This window comes from Narcine bancroftii, chromosome 1 (assembly GCF_036971445.1).
Source record: "Narcine bancroftii isolate sNarBan1 chromosome 1, sNarBan1.hap1, whole genome shotgun sequence".
NCBI classification, from domain to species: Eukaryota; Metazoa; Chordata; class Chondrichthyes; order Torpediniformes; family Narcinidae; genus Narcine; species Narcine bancroftii.
The window spans coordinates 213277129-213298231 of NC_091469.1; the positions used below are offsets into that span (position 1 = coordinate 213277129).

The 21103-nt window shown below is 44.1% G+C and overlaps 1 protein-coding gene across 2 annotated transcripts in view; it reads right to left on the reverse strand.

The window, feature by feature from the left end:
* stxbp1a (syntaxin binding protein 1a) overlaps positions 1 to 21103 on the reverse strand; it is a 118279-nt gene that overhangs the window by 48087 nt on the left and 49089 nt on the right. For both annotated transcript variants that reach the window (XM_069890272.1, XM_069890262.1), the window contains exon 7: positions 8871 to 9019. In XM_069890272.1, coding sequence (XP_069746373.1) covers positions 8871 to 9019 — 149 coding nt within the window. The remainder of the gene's footprint in view (positions 1 to 8870; positions 9020 to 21103) is intronic.

Below are 21103 nucleotides of genomic sequence, written 5' to 3' on the forward strand. Positions count from 1 at the left end.
CCCCCCCCACCCCCCCATAGATCATGCTGATTTATCTGCTGGGCGTTGGCTGAAGGTGATTGCTATCATGGAGGGTCCACTGATACAACTCAGCCCACGACAAAAATATGAAGTGAAATTTAAGTTGAAAGTGACAAAAATGGCAAGAAAACCAACAATGTCTAAAATCCTTAAAAATTCCCTTATGTCATAGCTTTCCTCTGTCAATTCCCGGCACATGACCAATGTTCTGAATACCACACATAATATTAAATCCAGTGAACACAAAAATTCTTGACTGTTATATTAAGAAAGATAGAAAAAAAAGAAAAAGTCCCCCCCCCCCCTCACCCCAACAAATAAGCTGCTGCAAGAAAATTTGATGTATATGAGAAGTTGGTAAGAGATTGGAGGAAGAAAGAAGAAACTTTAAGAAAAATACCAAAAAGGCAATGTTCATTGAGAAAAGGAATCACTCCTTGGCCAGAGTTGGAAAATCACATTGCAGAACGGGTACAAGATTGCTACACAGTCACCTGAAAGAACATTTGCACTGCATTGGGCCAAGTCGCACCCAGACCTCAGTAAAGATTTTGAGGCTACAGTCAGCTGGTGCAATCGTTTCATGAACAGGAAAATCTGGTATTACAACAAACAACAAAAATTGCACAGAAACTACTGTCATGAGCCCAGAGGACCCCAAAACCCAGCAGCAATAGATATTCATCAAAACAAATGGTTACTTAAACAAAAGTTCAATCTCACTTCTCATTCCTCCAAGTTTACTGGTTGCAGGCAATTCTTATACTCTGCACAGAATTTAACATTTATAAAGTTCACCAGGCTTTGGTGCTTGAAAGGTAAATGGTTACTGCTCAGGGAGGCTCTTGTCGGTTTTCAGAGAGAGATTTGTTGTTCATTGGACACCCACATCTGATTCCTTTTAATCAGCCACTTCAGTGTCTTGTCAACTAAACTTGCCCCATCAGGGTTTTACAGATGATAACCTCTTTCTTTCAGGTCACCACAGAGTTCCTTTTTGTTTCTCTTATTTCAAGTGAAACATTAGGCAACCAGTCCTTCCTCTTCTATGAGCCACAAGGGCTTTGACCAGGCTGAACTAAACACTCACAACCCATCTTCCAAATGGGGTTTTCCACAAGCTTTCCAGTTTGTCCTGTTCCAGTTCCAGCTGCCGCTGCCAACTGTAAAACTACAGAATTGATCTCTCTCTCTCTCAGAGAAAAGCCCATTTGATTCCCTTTCTGCTTGCAAAAAATTCACATGTCCCTCTTAGAGCAGCAAACAGTTCTCCCAGATAGCCTGCAGCTCTGAACCTACTCCTCTGAGTTCTTTCATCTGTTGCTTTTCAAAACAACAATCCATTAGTGAAGTCCCTATAGTCACCCTCCAAAGTTTTTGCAAAGGTACTCGGAGTCGGGCTGTCTGGCTTGAGCAGAGCTCCAGTAATTTAAATTAGATCTGTTTTGAAATGTTTGTATGTGACCAACACTTAAAAAAAAAACTTGCCCTAATTTATCTCACAAAATCATATCTATAATCTGTCACACTACCAAAAGATCTTTTCAACCCAATTTCTTTTTAACTTTTGATGTTCCTGCCACCCTTTAAGCGGACAGCCTCTGTGTCTGGCCTGGGGATCCGGGCGGGCTGGTTTGAGTCCAGATGCGCTGCCTGGAGGCAGTCAATGGTAAACCTGTCCTGCCACTCACCAATGTCCAAGGTGAAAATGACACCATCATATTGCAAAACCTTGAATAAGCCTTCGTAGGGACATTGTAGGCGTGTCACTGGCTGTCTGCTCTGAATGAAAACTAATTCGGTGGACTGCAGGTTCAACGGGATATGGCAGGGTAGAGATCCGAGTTGGGAAGATGGCGGAGGTTTCTGTGTACCCATTTGTTCCCTCAATCACTGGAGGATGTCTATAGCACTGGGTTGTGGGCCGGGAGGGTTGGAGTGATTGTCCCCTGGGGAGACGTACACCATATCGGCTGAAGACGCTGGTAGGTCTTCTTTTGGTGCTATGCAAATTCCTAACACCACCCATGGAACATCCATCCAATTCGGGGCCTTGTAGTCAGGCTTTCAGGAGTGCTTTCAGGTGGCGGTGGAAAGGTTCGACGAGGCCGTTTGCCTGAGGATGGTAGTCCGTGGTGTGGTGTAACTGGCTGCTGCAGAACTTAGCAAGGTTGGACCAGCACGAGGACATAAACTGGGGCCCTCGGTCCAAGGTGATGTGGGTCAGGACTCCATAGCACGTGACCCAAATGGACAAGAAAGCTCTGGCGCAAGTTTCTGTGTCACATGTGGGCAGGGGTATCGCTTCCGGCCAATGGGTAAAACGGTCGATTACTGTGAATTACCCCATTATGATTACCCCATACCTTGGCTCACGGGGAGCAGGCTGACGATGTCCACGTGCAGATGGTCAAAATGGCACTGCACTGGGTTGAAGCTCTGGAGCAGGGCCTTGGTATGTCTTTGCACTTTGGTGCGTTGCAGTCCAAACAAGTCTTAGCCCACAGGGCCACATCGCAGTGGAGGCTGTGCCAAATGAACTGGTCAGACAGCAGGCACACAGCAGACATTTTGATGTGATAGACCATGTATATGGTCAAACACCCGCCATCCCCAGGTCATAGATAGGATGGGTCTAGGGAAGCCTGTGGATGTGTTGCACAGTAAAGTTGGGCTCCCAGATAAAGGACAAAATTCGCTAACCTTCAGGTTAGTGATGGCGGTCCGGTAGGCCTGGACATCCACATCCTCCACTTGGTCTTTGGCTGAGCAACATCAAATCCTCCTGATGTAGCAGCAATGGCCAGTCTGGGCAGCGTGTCGACCACCATGTTGGATTTGACTGCATCGTGGCAAATGTCTGTTGTATATTCGGAAATGTAAGAGAGGTGTCATTGCCTCACCAACCATGTGTCCGAGGCCTTGCTGAGTGTGTGGGTGAGTGGTTTGTGGTCTATGCAGGTGACAAAAACCCTTCCTTCTAACATATACGGTCGAACATGCTGTACTTGAGTTCTGGTGTCCAGAGATGTTTGCTGAAGAAAGCCAGGGTGCGCCACTGTTCATTGAGCCACTGCTTCAACACTGCACCAACCACTCTGTCCGATGCGTCTGTTGTAAGGGCCAGGGGGGAAGAAGAGTCAGGATGGGCCAAAGATGCAGCTTCCACTAGTTCTGCTTTGGTTGCCTGGAATGCTTCAACGGTTTTGCGTGTCCACTGGAGCGCCTTGTCGCAGAGTTTGATGAGGTCAAATAGGGGTTGCTCGAGGGTAGCTGCTCCCAGGAGGAAGCGATGATAGAAGTTCACCATCCTTAGGAATTCCTGTAGGCCTTTGGTTGTGCGCGGCCTGGGAAAACGTTGGATGGCTTCCATCTTATCCAGCAGCAGTGTGGGCCCCTCTCGGGTGATATGGTGTCTCAGGAAATCGATAGTCTCCAGGCCAAACTGGCACTTAGCCGGGTTCACCGTGAGTCCGAACTCCTGCAACCTGTCGAAAAGGCAAGTCAGGTGCATCCTGTGTGTGCTGGTGTCGGGACTGGTGATGAGAATGTCATCCAGATAGACGAAGATGAAATCGAGATCCCTGCCAACCACATCCATGACATGCTGAAACGTCTTGGCTGCATTCTTTAGGCCGAAATGCATCCAGAGGAACTCGAAAAGGCCAAAAGGTGTAATGATGGCTGTTTTTGGGATGTCATTAGGATGCACCGGAATCTGATGGTACCCTTTGACAAGGTCTACCTTAGAAAAGATCCAGCACTTCTGAAGCCTCGTGGCAAAATCTTGGACATGTGGGATGGGGTACCTATCTGGGACGGTGGTGTCATTGAGTCACCTATAGTCGCCACATGGGCGCCAACTGCCTGAGTTCTTCTGGACCATGTGCAGTGAGGACGCCCAGGGACTGTTCGAGCGACTGATGATACCCAACTCCTTCATAGCAACTAACTTGGTCTTGACTTGGAGTAGTTTGTCCTGCAGGAAACGGCATGCCCATGCATACACTGGGAGCCCAGTGGTCTCGATGTGGTGCTCCACACCATGTGCTGGTTTACTGTCATGGAAGTTGGGCACCAGCAGTGATGGGTACTTGGCCAGTAGAGGGCATACTCATTACGGTCCAGAGTGTGGAATCCTAACGGCAGAAAGGAGCATTGCCATAGAGTGACGGGATATGACCAGAATGTGGTAATGTTGACCAAACGACATTTGTTCACGTCCACCAGGAGCTCGTGTACCTGGAGGAAACATGCAATCATACACTTCCAGTGGAAAACCATGTCTGTGGCGTGGATTGTGACCAGGCGGGTGCTGAACCTCAGAATTGAGGATCCGTTGGCTGTCTGTAGGGAAAGGCCCTTGGGATTGTGTTTGAGTTTGAAATACTCCGGTGGAATGAGGCTTATCTCTGCGCCTATGTCAACTAGGAAATCCCTCTTTGTTCACTGGTTCCTGAGGTAAAATAGGCCTTCATGTGGCCACTATTCGCAGCCAGCCTGTCCATTTCCCACTGCTGCACTTGACTTGACATTGGGATATAAGGATGGAGGGATGCACTGCTGGGTGTTACGGACCCAACTGTGGTGGTAGAAACAGTAATCACTCTGTTTGTCTGAGCACTCATTACGTTGTGGCTGGGAGGTCCAGCCATGGGGCTGAACGAGCGGTACCAATGGCATAGATCGGTTGCACATGTATGGAGCTCTGTTGTATGGAGCTCTGCTTCCTTGACTAGCAGGTGTGGGGTGCTGAAATCCATGTTGGATATGGCCAAGGAAACGTGCTTCAGTAGCTTGGAGAGGAACAGGGCCTCGAACAAGAAACAGTTTGTGTGTCCATCTGCTAAGGCCATCATTTTGTGCATGAGCTCGGAGGGGTTCCTATCACCTAGGCCTTGCATAGTCAGGATGTGACCGGCCCACTCGTGTTGGCTGAGTACCAGGGAATCGAGGAAGAAATGCTGGAATTGTTCGTACTTAAGCTCCATAGGAGGATTTTCCATGAAGGAGCTTACTTTGGCTGCAGTAGCAGCATCCAGGGCACTGACGATGTGCCCGAACTTGGTGTCCTTCAAGATGATGCCTCTGATCTGGAACTGAAACTCGGCCATTTGTAAGAAATTCCTGAGCTGATTTACCCAGAAGGGCAGCAAAAACACACCCACAGAGTTTTTTTTTAAACTTTATTTATTCATTCAAAATACAGATAATAAGTAACATATATAATAATAAACAAAGCATGAATGTTATATTTTATATATATATATTAAAAAAAAGAAAAAAAAAGGAAAGAAACCCTCCCCCCCCCCTTTCAGCCAACTCTCCTAAGGAGAGCCATAAAGAAAAAAGAAAAAAATAAAGAAAAGCATACATATTAAAATCTAGTCAATATAAATCAAAATGTAAATATTCTGAATATAACAACCTCCTATTAATAAAAAAAACTATAGTTATCTGCAAAACATATGTAATTTTTTCCATTATTAAACAATATTTCATCTCATTATGCCAAAAGTCTCAAATTTAATCATTTCAGGTAAAATCATATCTCTACCGAACACGTTTTACCAAAGGTCGAACTTGATAAAAATACGCTTACGCTTAATCGGACTGCTTAAACCCCGAACATTAAAAGTAGCAAACTTCAACTTTTGACATATCCACTAATATTACTAAAAATTAATAATATCAATCTATAAAGACTCAGATCAACGTAAATAGGCCCTCCAATAGGAGAAAAAGAATCCACAAATTAAAGTCTAAATAAAATGAAAATTAAAAAAAAAGATAAAAAGAAAAAAAGAACTCCAAAAACTACCAAAAGGTAGTAATCCCTAAACAAAAGTTGGGTGTGGATCACCCACCAGTGGCTGATGACTAGTAGAACATAGAGCAAATTTCTCCCTCCCCAGCCAAAGAATAACAACAAGATATCATAATAACATAAAAAGAAAATAAAAATAAATAAGTTCTTCTATTCATCCAACAAATTCCAGACTCGGCGACTCCGTTTCAAGGAAACTGACTCTTTCCATTCCCATTTCTCCCATTTCTGCCATTTCTTCCATTTCCAGAACAACCAGATTTTTCTTTAGGAGACAATGGTTGGCTATGTCTTTGTCCTCTTACATCTGGCAACGAGTCAGCAAAACTCATTGCTTCACACTCATTCTCAAAAAACCAAGATTGAAAGTCTCCAGAAAACACCTTCAACACTGCCGGTGAGCGAAAAGTAGACTTGTAATATTTACGCCACAAAACTTCTTTAACTGGATTAAATCGACGCCGACGCTGAATAACCTCTTGACTCAAATCAGGATAGAAAAAAACTCTACTATTCTGAATCATTAACGGAGCTTGTCGTTGTCTCGCGTTTTGCACTGCTAAACGAAGTATCGTTTCTCTATCCAAATAATTCAAACATTGAATTATCACGGGTCTCGGTGGTTGACCAGGCAGAGGTCTTCTTCTTAAGGCTCTATGAGCTCTTTCCAATACCAGACCTCCAGAGAAAAATTCCTGCCCCAGTATTTGTGGAATTCATTCGGTAAAAAAACGAAGAGGACCTTGTTCTTCCATACCTTCTGGCAAACCAACAATCTTCACATTATTCCTTCTACTTTGATTCTCCAAATAATCTACTTTCCTCTCTAACTCCTTCTCACGTTCTCGCAATTCTTTAACGGATTTTTCCACCTCCAACACTTTTTCTGTATTAGAAGCCACTTGTTGACATTTCAAAAATGCAGCCTGAAATTGTTTAAAATCCTCACAAGATGCTTCCACACGTATTTTAACTGTATCCAGTTCCAAACAGAGCCTCTGAGACATTTCATTCAACATAGGCTGAATGATAAGGCTTAGCTGTTTACATTGTCATTCAGAAAAGGTCAGCCCTGCTTTCTCTTGCGTAGTGGCAGAACCAGGTAACTGCAGCTCCTGCTGCATCTCAACAACGGGCAGTTTAACAGTTTTACTACGGGTCTGGACTCCCAGCAATGGCACCCCGACTTCCTCAGGGGGCCAACGCTGTTCTCCCTCCGCAACCCGTTGTTGCTTCAAAACCTCACAAAAAAGACCAAAATATTCAGTTTGGAGTATATCCTGGGGTATTTCAAGCAATGGAGTCATCTTCTTGCATGCCCCCTCCGTTAAAGTCAGGAGGCTGCCAGAATCAGGATCCACATCGGGGGCACACGCACCTTCCTCCTGAGAACGGGTAATTCCAGCGATGTCCTTCTCCTGGTGAGTAGTAGTCATTTTTTCAATTCCCACAGGCAATCTCTGTGGTTTAGGCTTGAAAGAAAGCAAACCTGAAGTTGTAGCAAACTGTTTAGGCTCTAAATCTTCAACACTCCGAAAATGTAGTTTCTTCTGTACTTGAGGTTTAATCTTTTTACCATTAATAGCCATAACAATTCCTTGATACCTTAAACTAAGTTTTAAAAAATTTAAACCTAAAAACAAAGAATTAAAAACGGGTTCTTAAAAGTCTGGCCGGAGAGGTCGAGATTACACGTCTAGACTCTACGCCATCCTGCCACACCCCCCCCACCCACAGAGTTGATCACAGTTGTTGCGACTGCAATGGTAGCAGCATCCTTCATTTTGTTGCATTTGAAGTGGGTTCCAAAGACGTTGGAACCGTCAGGGTCACCACTGTAGTGGCTGCTAATGGCAGCGTTACCAAAATGAGAGACGTCCACACAGCATGAGGCGAACCAGTAACTGAATTTTATTTTGAATCCCTCGCACTGCTCGAGGAGACGGCCACTTCCTGTGAGGGGTGCACTGGCTTAAGGAAGTGATGTCAGCATGTCGCGGCATCACTCCCCATCCAGCAGCGCACAACGCGGAAGCAGCGCTGGGCAACGTGTGTTGCCAAATGCAGGCATCTCCTCTGAAAGGAAGGGGGGCCCGCGCCATCTTATGTCGGACAATTTGGGCGGAGATTCAGCCCGTCTAACTGCGTGGTCACTCGGCCCGCCACAATGTTTATTTCTACATTATCTCTCTTGCCTTGCTGCCTGACTTGCTGAATGTTTTCAACATTTCCTGTTTATGTTTCAGATTACCAGTATCTGCACATTTTTTTTAGTATTCACAATGCCTAAATGTCCTGATTCTGATTTTAAAAAATGAGCCCACCCTTACCCATTTAATAGAACACACTCTCAGAAAAGGCAGGCAGCAATTTAGTTCATCATTGTTCCAGTACAGTTCTTAAGGAAAAGTTTCATGTTCAATGGGCATGATCCATATACTGCTGAGACCAGGAATATTGTTGGCAATCACTTCAATGCGTTTTAAAGACACCCACCAACAGTCACTCTAAAATCCTCCAACTTCACTGGAAAATCAAGCGAACCAACATCAGCATTTGATACCAAGCCAACATCTGCAGGATTGAGACGCAAGTGACAGTCCATCAGCTAGCTACGTTATTCACCAGGCTCTCAAAAGCTAACAATCTGATACAGGAAGTGATTACTGGGGGACGGGAGGGGGTGGGGGTGGAGAAGAACCAAGTTTAAGGATAGCCTCAACCCCTCCTTAAAAATATGCAAGATCTGCAATAGCTCTTGGGAATCCCTGGCCCAGGTTTACTGAATGTGGAGAGGGAAAACCCAGAATGGTATTGAGAATCTCATCCATCCACTGTGAGCCCACGGGAGCACAGTGTAAATGACAGTCGGGACACTCCACCTCCTGTCCATCATCTCCAAGCCCCACCTCTGGAAGATGTGACCTCATAAGTCACTTCTGAACAAAAAGAACTAGAGTTTAAGGATATAACCCCAAATCTCAAAAATTAGGACCACCCTCACAGATCTGAAATGCCATACCCCCGGTATCTGACTGCAGGATACTCTTTCAGCGTGGCACAGAGGGTCGCAATTTGCTCAGCTAATCGCTCCATCAGAGGGTTTCGCAACTGTGTCTTGTGGGGACTGTAGAAGCTCTGAAATGCATCCGGTACATCCAAAGAGTAAACCTGAAACAAGAAAAACAACGGTGTCAATCTTCAAGTAGGTTCGTACAAGTCGGGCATTTGAGGAGATGATCTATAATCCTCAAAAACACTTCCACTGAGAAATAAAGACTGTAAGACCTTCACTGTGGCTAACAAAGGAATCTATGTATTGTATCAAATTGAATGGAGAGGCACACAATTGGTAAAGATTGATCATAGGCCAGTAATTTGGTAAAATCTTAGAAAGTAACCAAGAGTGACTTAAACAAAGTAAAACGGAAGAAAATAAGAATGTTAGCAAAACCAGAGAGTAACATAACACGTATAAAAGCAAAGAGCATAGTTAAAGTAATCATTTATTCTATGGAATCCGAGACTGAGAAATTAATAATGGGGAATGAGAACCAAATACTTGGCACCCAATTAACAAATGAAGAAAATTAAAAGAGGATTAATCAATGGTGTTTTCAACGACAAAAGATTTCCATCAATTTCTAATTTAATTTTATTCCAAATATTAATCAAATGCTTCAATAATGGAGCGTCTCTATCACTAGTCATTAACTTTGGTTCCCATTTGTAAATAAACTCTTCAGGAACAGTTTCTCCGATCTTATTTAATTCAGTTTCCACCCGTGACGTTTTAACCTTCCCAAATAGAGAAATGGTGGCGATCCCAGACCAGATGGAACAGCAGTACTGCCACTGGGGCGGGCCCTGGAGTGTAAGGTTAGATACTGTCTGGATAGATACCAATGGTTCCATGCAGGTTTTAAAGGGCCTGTCAAAGGAGCTAATGGTGTCTTTTTATTAAATCCTGCAACTGCTGAGGTCTGTGGCCAAAATGGCATCTTGGGACCATTTCGAGGAGCGTGGCACTCGAGAGAGCTGGGACTATCGAGAGCCAGCTGGAGGTGGGTGCCTTTAAGAAGCAAGGGTTAAACAGATGGTGATTGGTGAGAGGAGCAATAAAGATAAGGGCCAGTGACAAATTAAAAGCAGGGTAGCTCAAGAGGAGTAGCCAGTGAGTGACTGGCTCAGTGTAGGACTTATCAGAGGCTTTGGCGAGTGGTGGCTGAGGACGAGGTTAATTCCAATGAGGGATGATCTTTGAATTTAAAAGAGTTAATAGAGACAGCAGCTCAGGCAGTCAAATGCTCTGATTGCAGGATGTGGGAAATCTGGACAGCACAATTGTCTCTGATGACTACACCTGCAAGAGGTTCATCCAGCTGCAGCTTCTAGCAGACCATTTTAAGGAACTGGAGCTGGAGCAGGAGGTAGAGGCAGTGATAGAGAAGACCTTAAAGGAGACAGTCACCTCCTGGAGAGGGAAGGGGAAAAGGCAGATAGTGAAACACACCCCTGTGGCCGTTCTGCTCAACAAGTATAGGTACTCCCCAACTTCTGACCACAATTGGGACCGAAGGATCGGTCGCATCTCAAAATTTGATGCAAGTCAGAATTTTGCCCACACGCACGGAGTACCGAAGTCTTAAAGCAAGCTTTTAATCAATTTTTTTTTTTTAAATCACAGATTTGATGATAACAACTTAAAGCTTCCTGAATTTGTCGATCAACCCTGGTGAATCTTTCCACATTCTAGTCCATGCTTCCCTTATTAGGTGTCATTGCGGGATCCCAGGGTCCGGAGGCTGGGTGTGGCCATCTTGATTCCTGTGTGCATGCGTGAGTGTTTGGTTGGCACATGCGTGAGAGTTAAGTGCCCTAACTATATTGAATTCGCGCCCTTAACTCTCACGCATGTGCCAACCGAACTCCAATATGCGAACCTACCACACATGTGCCAACTGAAGACTTGAGAGTGTGTACAAGAATCAAGATGGCCACGTCCAGCCTACAGACTCTGGGATGCTGACTAACAAGGTAAGTACACACATTTTGGCTCTTCGTGCTCTGTATCCCTGTTATAGTTTGTCAAATACCACATAATCTGTGTAAATTTTATATATTTTTAAAAAAAATTCAGTCCTATGTGCGGATGGAAGTAATTCACATATGTCACAAGATGGGGAGTACCTGTATACTATTTTGGATACTGTTGAGGGAACGATCTATCAGAGACAAGCCAAGTTGGTCACATCTCTGATGCAGAGGCTGGCCCCTTGGCTCAGAAGGGATGGGGGGAGAAGAGAAGAGCTATGGTAATTGGGCCTCTTTGGATAGGAGAGCAGATAGGAGGTTTAATGAATGAGACTGAGGCTCCTGTATGGTATTTTGCCTCCCAGGTCCCAGGGTCAGGAACATCTCTGATTGAGCTCACAGCATTCTGGAAGGGGATGGTGAGCAACCAGATGTCATGGTCCACATGAGGACCAATGACATAGACAGAAGTAGGGATGAGGTCCTGAAGGGGGAATATAGGGAGTTAGGAAATAAATTAAAAACAGAATTTCAAGAGTGCTAATCTCAGGATTGCTCCTGTGCCACGTGCCAGAGAGGGTAGGAACAGGAAGTTCTGGCAGATGAACTTGTGGCTGAAGAGTTGGTGCAGGGGGCAGGGGTTCAGATTCATGGATCACTGGGATCTCTTCTGGGGAAGGTCTGACCTGTACAAAAAGGACAGGCTGCACCTGAACTAAAGAGGGACCAATATCCTGGCTGGCAAGTTTGCCAGAGCTGTTGGGACCGACTGACAAGAGGAGAGGCCACACTGGATCTGGTTCTGGGGAATGAAACTGGTCAGGTAGAGGAACATTTTGGTGAGATTAATAACAACTCCCTTAACTTCAGCATGGCTATGGAAAAGGATAAAAACAGACAAAATTGGTAAGTGCATAACTGGGGAAGGGCTAATTATGAAGGGATGGGGCAGGAGCTATTGAGAATAAATTAGAAACAGGATAAAAGCACAGTGGAGGAAGTTGAGGGGCCACGAGCTGAGTTCAGGATAGGTTTGTCCCACTGGGACAAGGAAACTATGGGAGGAAAAGGGAACCGTGGCTGACGAAACAGGTCAGGCAACTAGTCAAGAGGAAGAAGGACGCATATATTAGATACAGGAAACAGGAAAAGCTCATGAAAAGTATATGGTAGCCAGAAAGGAGCTTAATAAATGACTTTGGAGAGCTTGAAGAGAGTATGAGAAGGCCTTAGCATGTGGAATTACCCAGGGTGTTCTATGCATATGTGAAGAACTGAAGTATGATGAGAATTAAGGTGGGGCCACTAAAGGATAAGGGAGGCAACATGCAGCTGGAGTCAGAAGAGGTTGAGGAGGTCCTAAATGAATACTTTGCTTCAGTATTCACAAGAGAAAAGGACCTTGATCAGGGTGAGGTTGGAATAGAACAGGCTTGTGTGCTGGACAATGTGGAGATTAAGGAAGCAAAAGTGTTGGATCTATTAAAAACATCAAGATTGATAAGTCCCCAGGGCCAGATGCGATATACCCCAGGCTGCTGTGGGAAGGGAGGCAAGAGAATAGCTGGGGCAGTAGCTATGATCTTTGAATCCTCTTTCACTGCAGGGGAGGTGCTGGAGGATGAGAGAGTGGACAATGTAGTCCCCTTGTTTAAAAAAAGTTAATATGGAGAATCCTGGGAATTATAGACTGTTGAGTCTTATGTCAGTGGTGTGCAAATGATTGGAGAGGATTTTCTTAAAGATAGGATCTATGAGGATTTGGAGAAGTACAGTCTACTCAGGGATAGTCAGCATGGCTTTGTGAAGGAAAGGTCATGCCTCATGAGTCTAATTGAGTTTTTTTGAGAAATAACAAAAGAAATTAATGAGGGTAGGGGGGTAGATGTGGTCGACATGGATTTTAGTAAGGCATTTGAAAAGGTCCCGACGAGAGACTCATCCAGAAAGTCATGAGGCATGGGATCATTGGAACCTTGTCTATGTGGACAAAAAAATGGCTTGCATGTAGAAAGCAGAGAGTAGTAGTGGAAGGAAAGTATTCTGTCTGGAGGTCGGTGACTAGTGGAGTACCACAAGGATCTGTTCTGGGACCCCTGCTCTTTGTGATTCTTATAAATGACCAGGATGAAGAGACGGAAGGATGGGTGAGTAAGTTTGTGGATATCGCGAAGTTTGGAGGAGTTGTGGATGGGGATGAAGGTTGTTGAATGTTACAAGAGGATATAGACAGGATGCAGAGTTGGGCAGAAAAATGGCAGATGAAGTTCAATCTGGATGTGTGAGATTATGCATTTTGGAAGGACAAACCAGAAGGCTGAGTACAGGGTTAATATTTGGTTAATTAATAGTGTGGATGAACAGAGGGCCTCAGGTTTCAAATCCATACATCCCTCAAGGTCACCGCATAGGTTGATAGATAACTAAGGAGGCCTATGGGATGTTGGGCTTCATTAATAGGGAGAGAGAATTCAGGAGTAGAGAGGTCATGTTGGAACTCTATAAATCTCTAGTGAGACCACACTTATTGCATTATTTCTGGTCACCTCATTATAGGAAGGACATGGAAGCTTTGGAGAGGGTGCAGAGGAGATATATCAGGATGTTGCTTGGATTGAAAAACAAGTCATCTGAGGCAAGTTTAGTAGAGCTGGGATTTTTCTCTTTGGATCGTAGAAGGATGAGAGGAGACTTAATAGAGGTCTAAAAGATTGAGAGGCATAGATAGGGTGGGCAGCCAGTACTGGTTTCCTAGGGCAGGAATAGCAAACACCAGAGGACATCCATACAAAGTGAAGGGAGGGAAATTTAGGGGAGACATCAGGAGTAAATGTTTTGCGCAGAGAGTTGTGGGTGCTTGGAATGCTTTGCAAGAGATGGTGGTGGAGGCTGAAACATGAGGGCATTTAAAAGACTCTTAGAAAGGCACATGGATGAAAGAAAAATAGAGGTTACAGCATAAGGAGGGTTTAGTATTTTTTTAAAGAAATGTATGAGTGGGCACATCACTGAGGGTCGTAGGACCTGTACTGTACTGCAGTGTTCTATGTTTTATGGCAGCATCTATGCTGGGCAGTGAGGGTTTGCAGACTCTGGGGGAGCACTGGATCATCACAGGGCACCAGAAACAGGGAGAATACCCCTACCCCTGTTGAGAAGGAAACTGCAGAGGTTGCAGGAGTGCTAAAGGGTAATCCACGGACACCACCGACTCTGAAAGGACTCTCTTTTGCTTCTCTTTCTCTATTGCTAGGAACAAAGAGTGATACTCATGGCGACTCCTTGCCTGTTTTATAGCAGATAAAGGTTGAAGTATATCATATATATTACATCTTTATGTGGTATTGCATGACAATAGATCACAAGATCAAGGAAAAGAAGCAGGCCATTAGGCCCATCGAGTCTGTTCCGTGACTCTACACTAAGCTGGACGATGCTCACCCCTAGTTCCAATTTCCAGCCTTTTCCCCATATCCCTTGATATCCTCACTAATGAGATACCTATCCATTTCCTGTTTAAATACTCCCAGTGATCTGGCCTCCACTGCTTTGTGCGGCAGTGAGTTCCACAGATCCACGACCCTCTGACTAAAGAAGTTCTTCCTCCTCTCTGTTTTAATTGGATAACTTCTAATTTTAAGACTATGACCCCTTGTCCTCGATTCACCCATCAAGGGAAACAGCTTATCCACATTCACTCTATCAAAACCTTTCAATATTCAAAATGTCTCTATGAGATCGCTCCTCACTCTCCTACACTCCAATGAATACAACCCAAGAGCTGCAAAACACTGCCCATACGCCAGCCCCTGCATTCCAGGAATCATCCTAGTAAATCTCCTCTGCACCCTCTCCAGCAACATCACATCCTTTCTAAGATAGGGGGCTCAAAACTGTACACAGTACTCCAAATTTGAAAATACAAATATACAACATCCACAGCTTCCCTTCTCTTACCAGAGATTTCTTCAAAAAAACTCTAATAGGTTAGTGAGGCCTTTAAAAAACCATGCAGTCTAGGACCAATCCTGTCATGCATTTCCAGGTATTTCATAACTTCATCCTTGAGGATTGACTCTAATATCTTCCCCACCACCGACATCAGACTTATAGGTCAATAGTTTCCTTTTTCCTGTTTCCCACCTTTCTTGTACAGCGGAACCAATCCCCTGGAACCATGCCTGAGACTATTGATTTCTGGAAGATTGTCACCCATGGATCTACAATCTCCAAAGCCACCTCTTTCAAAACCTGCTGGTATACCTCATCGGTCCGGGAGGAACCTTGAAATAAAAGGAACCTTGAAATCAGTAATGAACTTCCAAGTTCTGATAAGGCCCCAGAAGATTGGAAAAGCCACAAGTATAATAATAGTCCCACTCAAGAAAGCAGGGAGACAGAGACAGGTTGGGCTGAAGGGCCTGATTCTGTGCTATGAAAACCTTTGAAAACTGAGACAGAATCTTTGGTCTGTAAGGAAATAAAAAGTTTGGGGGTTCAAGTGGGAGCTGAATCAGACTTGGGAGTTACTCCTCATCTTTATCCTAAATCTATTTTCCCCTCCCCCCCAAATGTTGAAGCCACGTCCCATAGTTGATTTCTGCCTCTGTCTTACCTAACTTTTTCAGGATTTTATTGGTTTCTCTAACATCTCATTGAGTATAGTTCCAGGTGACTCAATCTCTCCTCATAGGCTAACCCTCGCATTTCTGGAATCAACTTGGCGATTCCTCTGCACCATCTCCAAAACTAGCCTATCTTTTCTCAAGTACGGAGACCAGAACTGCTGAAACCTCGCCAGTACCATGCACACCTGTAGAAGAACTAGTGTGCTCTTAATTTCAATCCCTCTTACAATGAAGGCCATCATTCCATTTTCTTTCTTGATAAACTGTTGCACCTGCAAGCCAACAATTTGAAATTTACGCACAAGCACTCTCAACTCAATCTCCCCAGATTCTAATTGTCCCGAGCGTGGTGTTAATAGTCAAGAGTTTTACAGACACTTCAGCCCAACTTCCATGCCAATTTAGTTGTCAATCTGAGCCAGCCCTATTTGCTTGCATTTAGCCCATACCCTCCAAACCGTTCTTATCTATTTACCTGTCTAGATGTCTTTAAAACATTACAATTCTACCCATCTCTATCACTTCCTCTGGCATCTTGTTCCATACACACAACATGAGAAATAAAATGCCCCTCAAGTCCCTTTCAAATCTTTCTCCTCTCAACTTGAATCTATACCCTCTAGTTATAGAATCCCCTACCTTTGAGAAAGATTGTGAACATTCACTGCTACTGTCCATGCTACTGACTCATGACCTCACTGCCAGATTCAGGTCAAACCAAATCATCAAATTTGCAGATGATAACCAATGACGATCTGGCTTACAGAGAAGAGGCTAGGAGGCTCATCCAATGGTGCATGACAACAACTGAGCCTCAATGTGGACAAGACAAAGGAGATGATTGTGGACTTCAGGAGAATGAAGATCGACCATTCTCCACTACACATCAATGGCTCCACTGTGGAAAGGGCAGAGAGCACAAAGTTCCTTGGTACGCACGTAAGAGATGACCTACCCTGGACCCACAACACCTCCTCATTAATCAGGAGGTCATGGCAGCACCTACACTTCTCATCTTTACAAAATTTTACAGGAGCATAACTCTGCTATCTGGTTGAATTATTGTGTGGTAGCTGCAAAAAAATCACATCAGAAGACAGAAGATCATTAAAAAAGCCAAGAAGATCACTGTGGTCTCCCTTTCCTCAAACTGATGACATTCATTGGGAGCATTGCTTAAATAGGGCCCAAAGAATGATTAAGTATCCCTACCATCCATCACACAGTATCCTTGACCTACTACCATCAGCCAGGAAGTACAGGAGCACCAAAATTAGCACTGCCAGGTTAGGAAATAGCTTCTTCCTGCAGGGTATTGCATTGATGAATGGTATCCTGTAATGTTGGGTCTCTTAGAGCTGAAACTGAGTAAATTATTCCAGAACATTTATTAATATTTATTTTATATTAAGTTTTATGTATGTGAGTGATTGTTAAGCGCAGAATAAGAATTGTATTATGTATGTATTTATGTGCAGCGAGACCTGACGAAACACCATTTCATCTCATTGTATATGATATAATAATACAGCAGATCCCAAATCACAATGGACATCTGTTCCGGGACTCGCAATCATCCTAAGTCGAAACAGTACCGATGTTCCTGTTCCTGCCACTCTATGAAGCACCTGAGTACATGTTCTGACATTAAGTGTCACACAAATATCAACTGATGTCTGTTAACCACAACTTTTGTACAGAAGTTGTCTTGAGAATAGCGTAATGTATTTTACTCTGATTTTGAGATTGCCATACCCTTTTTCCATCTCTCACAGATTTGCTGTGGATTTAATACCCTTCTTCTGCCGCGAGCCCAAGGTCCCCACTCCTGCCGTGAGCCTGAGGTCCCCAATCCTGCTGGGAGCCCAAGGTCCCCGCTCCTGCCCAGGAGCCCGAGATCCCTGCTTCTGCCACGAGCCTGAGGTCCTCGCTCCTGCTGGGAACCTGATCATTGCGAGCTGCGGTTTGGCTACCCCTGCTTTAGAGGTTTCCCCTGCCTTTTTCAGAAGGCCTTCATGGATAATCATCCACAAAAATGACAGAAATTCTGGAAGGGGAAAGAAGTGTCAGAAATAGTTCAAGCAAATCCACTTGGATGATTTCTGGCATTTGCTCCCCCTTTTTGACTATCGTAACTGCGAACTATCATAAATCGGAACATTGTAAGTTGGGGTCTATCTGTAAACTTAAACATCTCAGCCTCCTATGCTCCAGAGAAAAAAAATACTTGTCCACTCTCTCAAGCCTGTAACATCTTGTGACTCTTCCCAGCTTAATGACATCCTTCCTATAATTAGAAAACCAGAAATTCACACAATATTACAGGTGTAGTCTCACCAATGTCTTGAACAAATGTAACATGTTGTCTCCATTCCATGACCACTGAAGGAATGCTCACCAAACTCTATCTCCATCACCCTGTTCACCTGCATCACCAGGGCCTGCCACTTATTGTGCAAGTCCTGCATAGATTTAATGTCAAGACTGCAGATCTCATGTAAATATAAAATCTGGCCATAGTCCAATGTGAGATGCAGTAAGGTAAGAGGCCTTTCCAGCCCATAACTCCATTCTGCCCAAATATACCAATTAACCTACAAATCACAGGCCTCCAAAATCAGGCCCTTCATTTGCTCTTCTGTATTTTAGATAAAATCTAAACATTTGCAGGGTTAAGTTACAGTAATATAAAGAAGCAGGCAGCAGAAATTCAGCTCCATCTGTTCTCTGTCATGTGACTGGTTCCTGCTTGGAATTGGAGAAACCGTTTCTTTGACAGATGGTCTCACAATGGTTTATTCCAATGGTCAGTTAGTTTTAATTGTGAGAGAGAAAGACAAAAGAAAGATGGGGTGGGGGGGGGGGAGAAAGACAGAGAGAAATGTTTATACACAAATTGCAAAAAAGACAAGCAATGTTAAAAAGATTGTGGTAAATTTAGTAAATAAACTAAGGCCATTTCTTCAAGTTCAATCTAGATGATTCTGAGCATATTTAATCACTCCTGTCAGATTATAATTTAAAAAAAAATGTTTTAACAAGTAATACATATTGCTGAATTAAATCAATGAAGTGGTGTCCTTACTGGGTTAATATATGCATTTAATTAATCTCTTCTACAGAAGATTTTGTCATGCAAAGAACTTGTAGTTTCTAGCACATTGGTTTAAACACTGGGTAAATTTCTCCAATTGCACTTTGTAGTGCACAAGACTGGCTTTCTACGTTGTGATGGGAAGCAAAACAGTTGGGGCTCCATTTTGAAAGGAGCCTCAATTCCAGTGTCCGAAATGTCCGACTCCTGTCAGCAAACAATCATGTGGCTGCTAATGCCCAGTACAGCTACTGCTACATTAATCTTGTCAGTTCATGAACTAAGGTGGTTCACTGAAGCCATGAAAATAACCTGAGCAATTTAGTTTGTGGCAACTCCGGCAGTTCGAAGCAGACAGCTGCCTCAGGGCCCCTGGTAAATTTAAGTCAGGTGGTGCAGACAAGCAGCTGTGTCCCCAGCTTGTCAACAATGAAAGAAGAGCTGGAGTGATTTCCTTTTTGCAGAGAATATTACAAGGACTTCTTCAGCAATTGTGGCTGAGATTTAATTTGTAAGTGGTGAAGTTACCAGAGACGGCCAAAGGTAAACTCGAAGAACAACACCTCATATTCTGTCTGAATAGGCTGGAGCCGAATAACAGGAATACTGAATTTTCTATTTTCATGCAACTCACTCCAGTCCTTCTCTCTCATTCTCATCAGGCCACACAGGGCCTCTCTTTCCCTTTGTTCCCATCTGCCCATTACCCACAGGCCCATCTTCCTGGGATTCCACACCCTTGTGTGATAGTACAGACCTATCACCAATGTACATAGTTACAGTATCTAGAGTATGTAATGACTGTGCTTACAGCGATTGGCTGAGAGCTTAGCCACACCTACTGTCTGGGCCTTAAAGGGTTGTGTCCCTAGCCAGGTTGGATCATTCCGGACTGGTCGGCCACCTGTGAAGAGCTCCTGTCTTTTGCTAATAAAAGCCTTGGTTTGGATCAACAAGTCTTTGGTTCTTTCGACGAGCTCTACACCTTGCCCTGCCCTCCCTTATCCCCTCTCATATCTGGTTCTGCTTCCCAATAATCTCCCCCTCCCCTTCCCCTTATCTGGGTCTACTTTTTAATTCTTCATCCTCCATTTCGACCTTCCCTCTCCTCTCTCCCCCACTTGGCTGCATCTGCCCATCACCCTTCACTTGGCTGCATCTGCCCATCACTCTTCACTTGGCTGCATCTGCCCATCACCCTTCACTTGGCTGCATCTGCCCATCACCCTTCACTTGGCTGCATCTGCCCATCACCCTTCACTTGGCTGCATCTGCCCATCATCCCCCATCTCATCTGCTTCCACCCATCACCTACTGGTCTCCTCTTTGTACTGACTAACATCTGTCCATGCTCGAGCCTGTAGCGGGGTCATGCCCCAAAATAGTGACCATTCCTTTGCCTCCACAGATGCTACTTGACCCCTTCAATTTCTGCAGCAGTTTGTTGTTGTACCAGATTCTGCAGGCCTTTGGTGTCTCCAGAGATAAAAATAAATAAATTTCTTCCCCAAGAGAGTGGTGAATCTTTTTAACTCTCTAAGAGAGCTGTGGAAATGCAGCCACTCAGTACACTCAGTACACTCAAGACATCAATAGATTTTTAAATATATGGGGAATAGAGTGTCAGCAATATGGCTGATGCCTGCTTCTATCTTTTTATGAACTAAAACTCATTACGTGAAGGGATCCATTGGCATCAGGTTCCTGTGACTCCTCTTGTTGCTTGTGTTCACATGCTGCAAGAGGACGCTCACATGGGTTATGGGTAATAGCTGGGTTGAGGAGCTGAACTGAATAGTTCAAAGAACCAGCACTGACTGGAAGGGATAAACGGTCCGATCTTGCAAAAAAGACCCAATGATTCTCTCATTCATCAACTCTTTGCTTTGAGATGGTGACCTAGCCAGGGAACCATCAACTTCGCATCTACCACACCAAGCCTGTCATTTTTCAGCCCAATGATCTGACTTGACCAATATCAAAGTAATATTAAAAATCATCTGTAAAAATAATGTGAAGCATGGATTCTGAAGATCGAAACATACCCCCAAATGATACAGCCCCGAGGATAGGGCTGAAGGGAATTCTAAGGAAAATGGAGCTTGGTGGGGTCATTGCTGGAAGAATTAAAAGGGAGCCACAAAATTTTTACTTCAGGCACTTAGATGGTCTCTGGTATAAAGCACTGGTGAGCTGGGAAATGCTTCACAGTCAACACTTTATCTCTGCCAGTTAAAGATGGAATATTGTGTCCAGTTCTGGTCGCCTCATTGCAGGAAATGTGAGGGTGCAGATGAAATTTACCAGGATGTTGCTTGGATTGGGGGACAAGTTGACAGAGATAGGGGTTTTCTCTTTGGAGCAATGAAGCATGGGCAGTGACTTAATGGTGTATAAGATTATAAGACCACAAGAACATAAAATAATAGTCTGCCATTTTATTCCTTCTACCAAAGTGCATGGATGTACCCTTTCCAATATTGTATTCCATTTGCCACT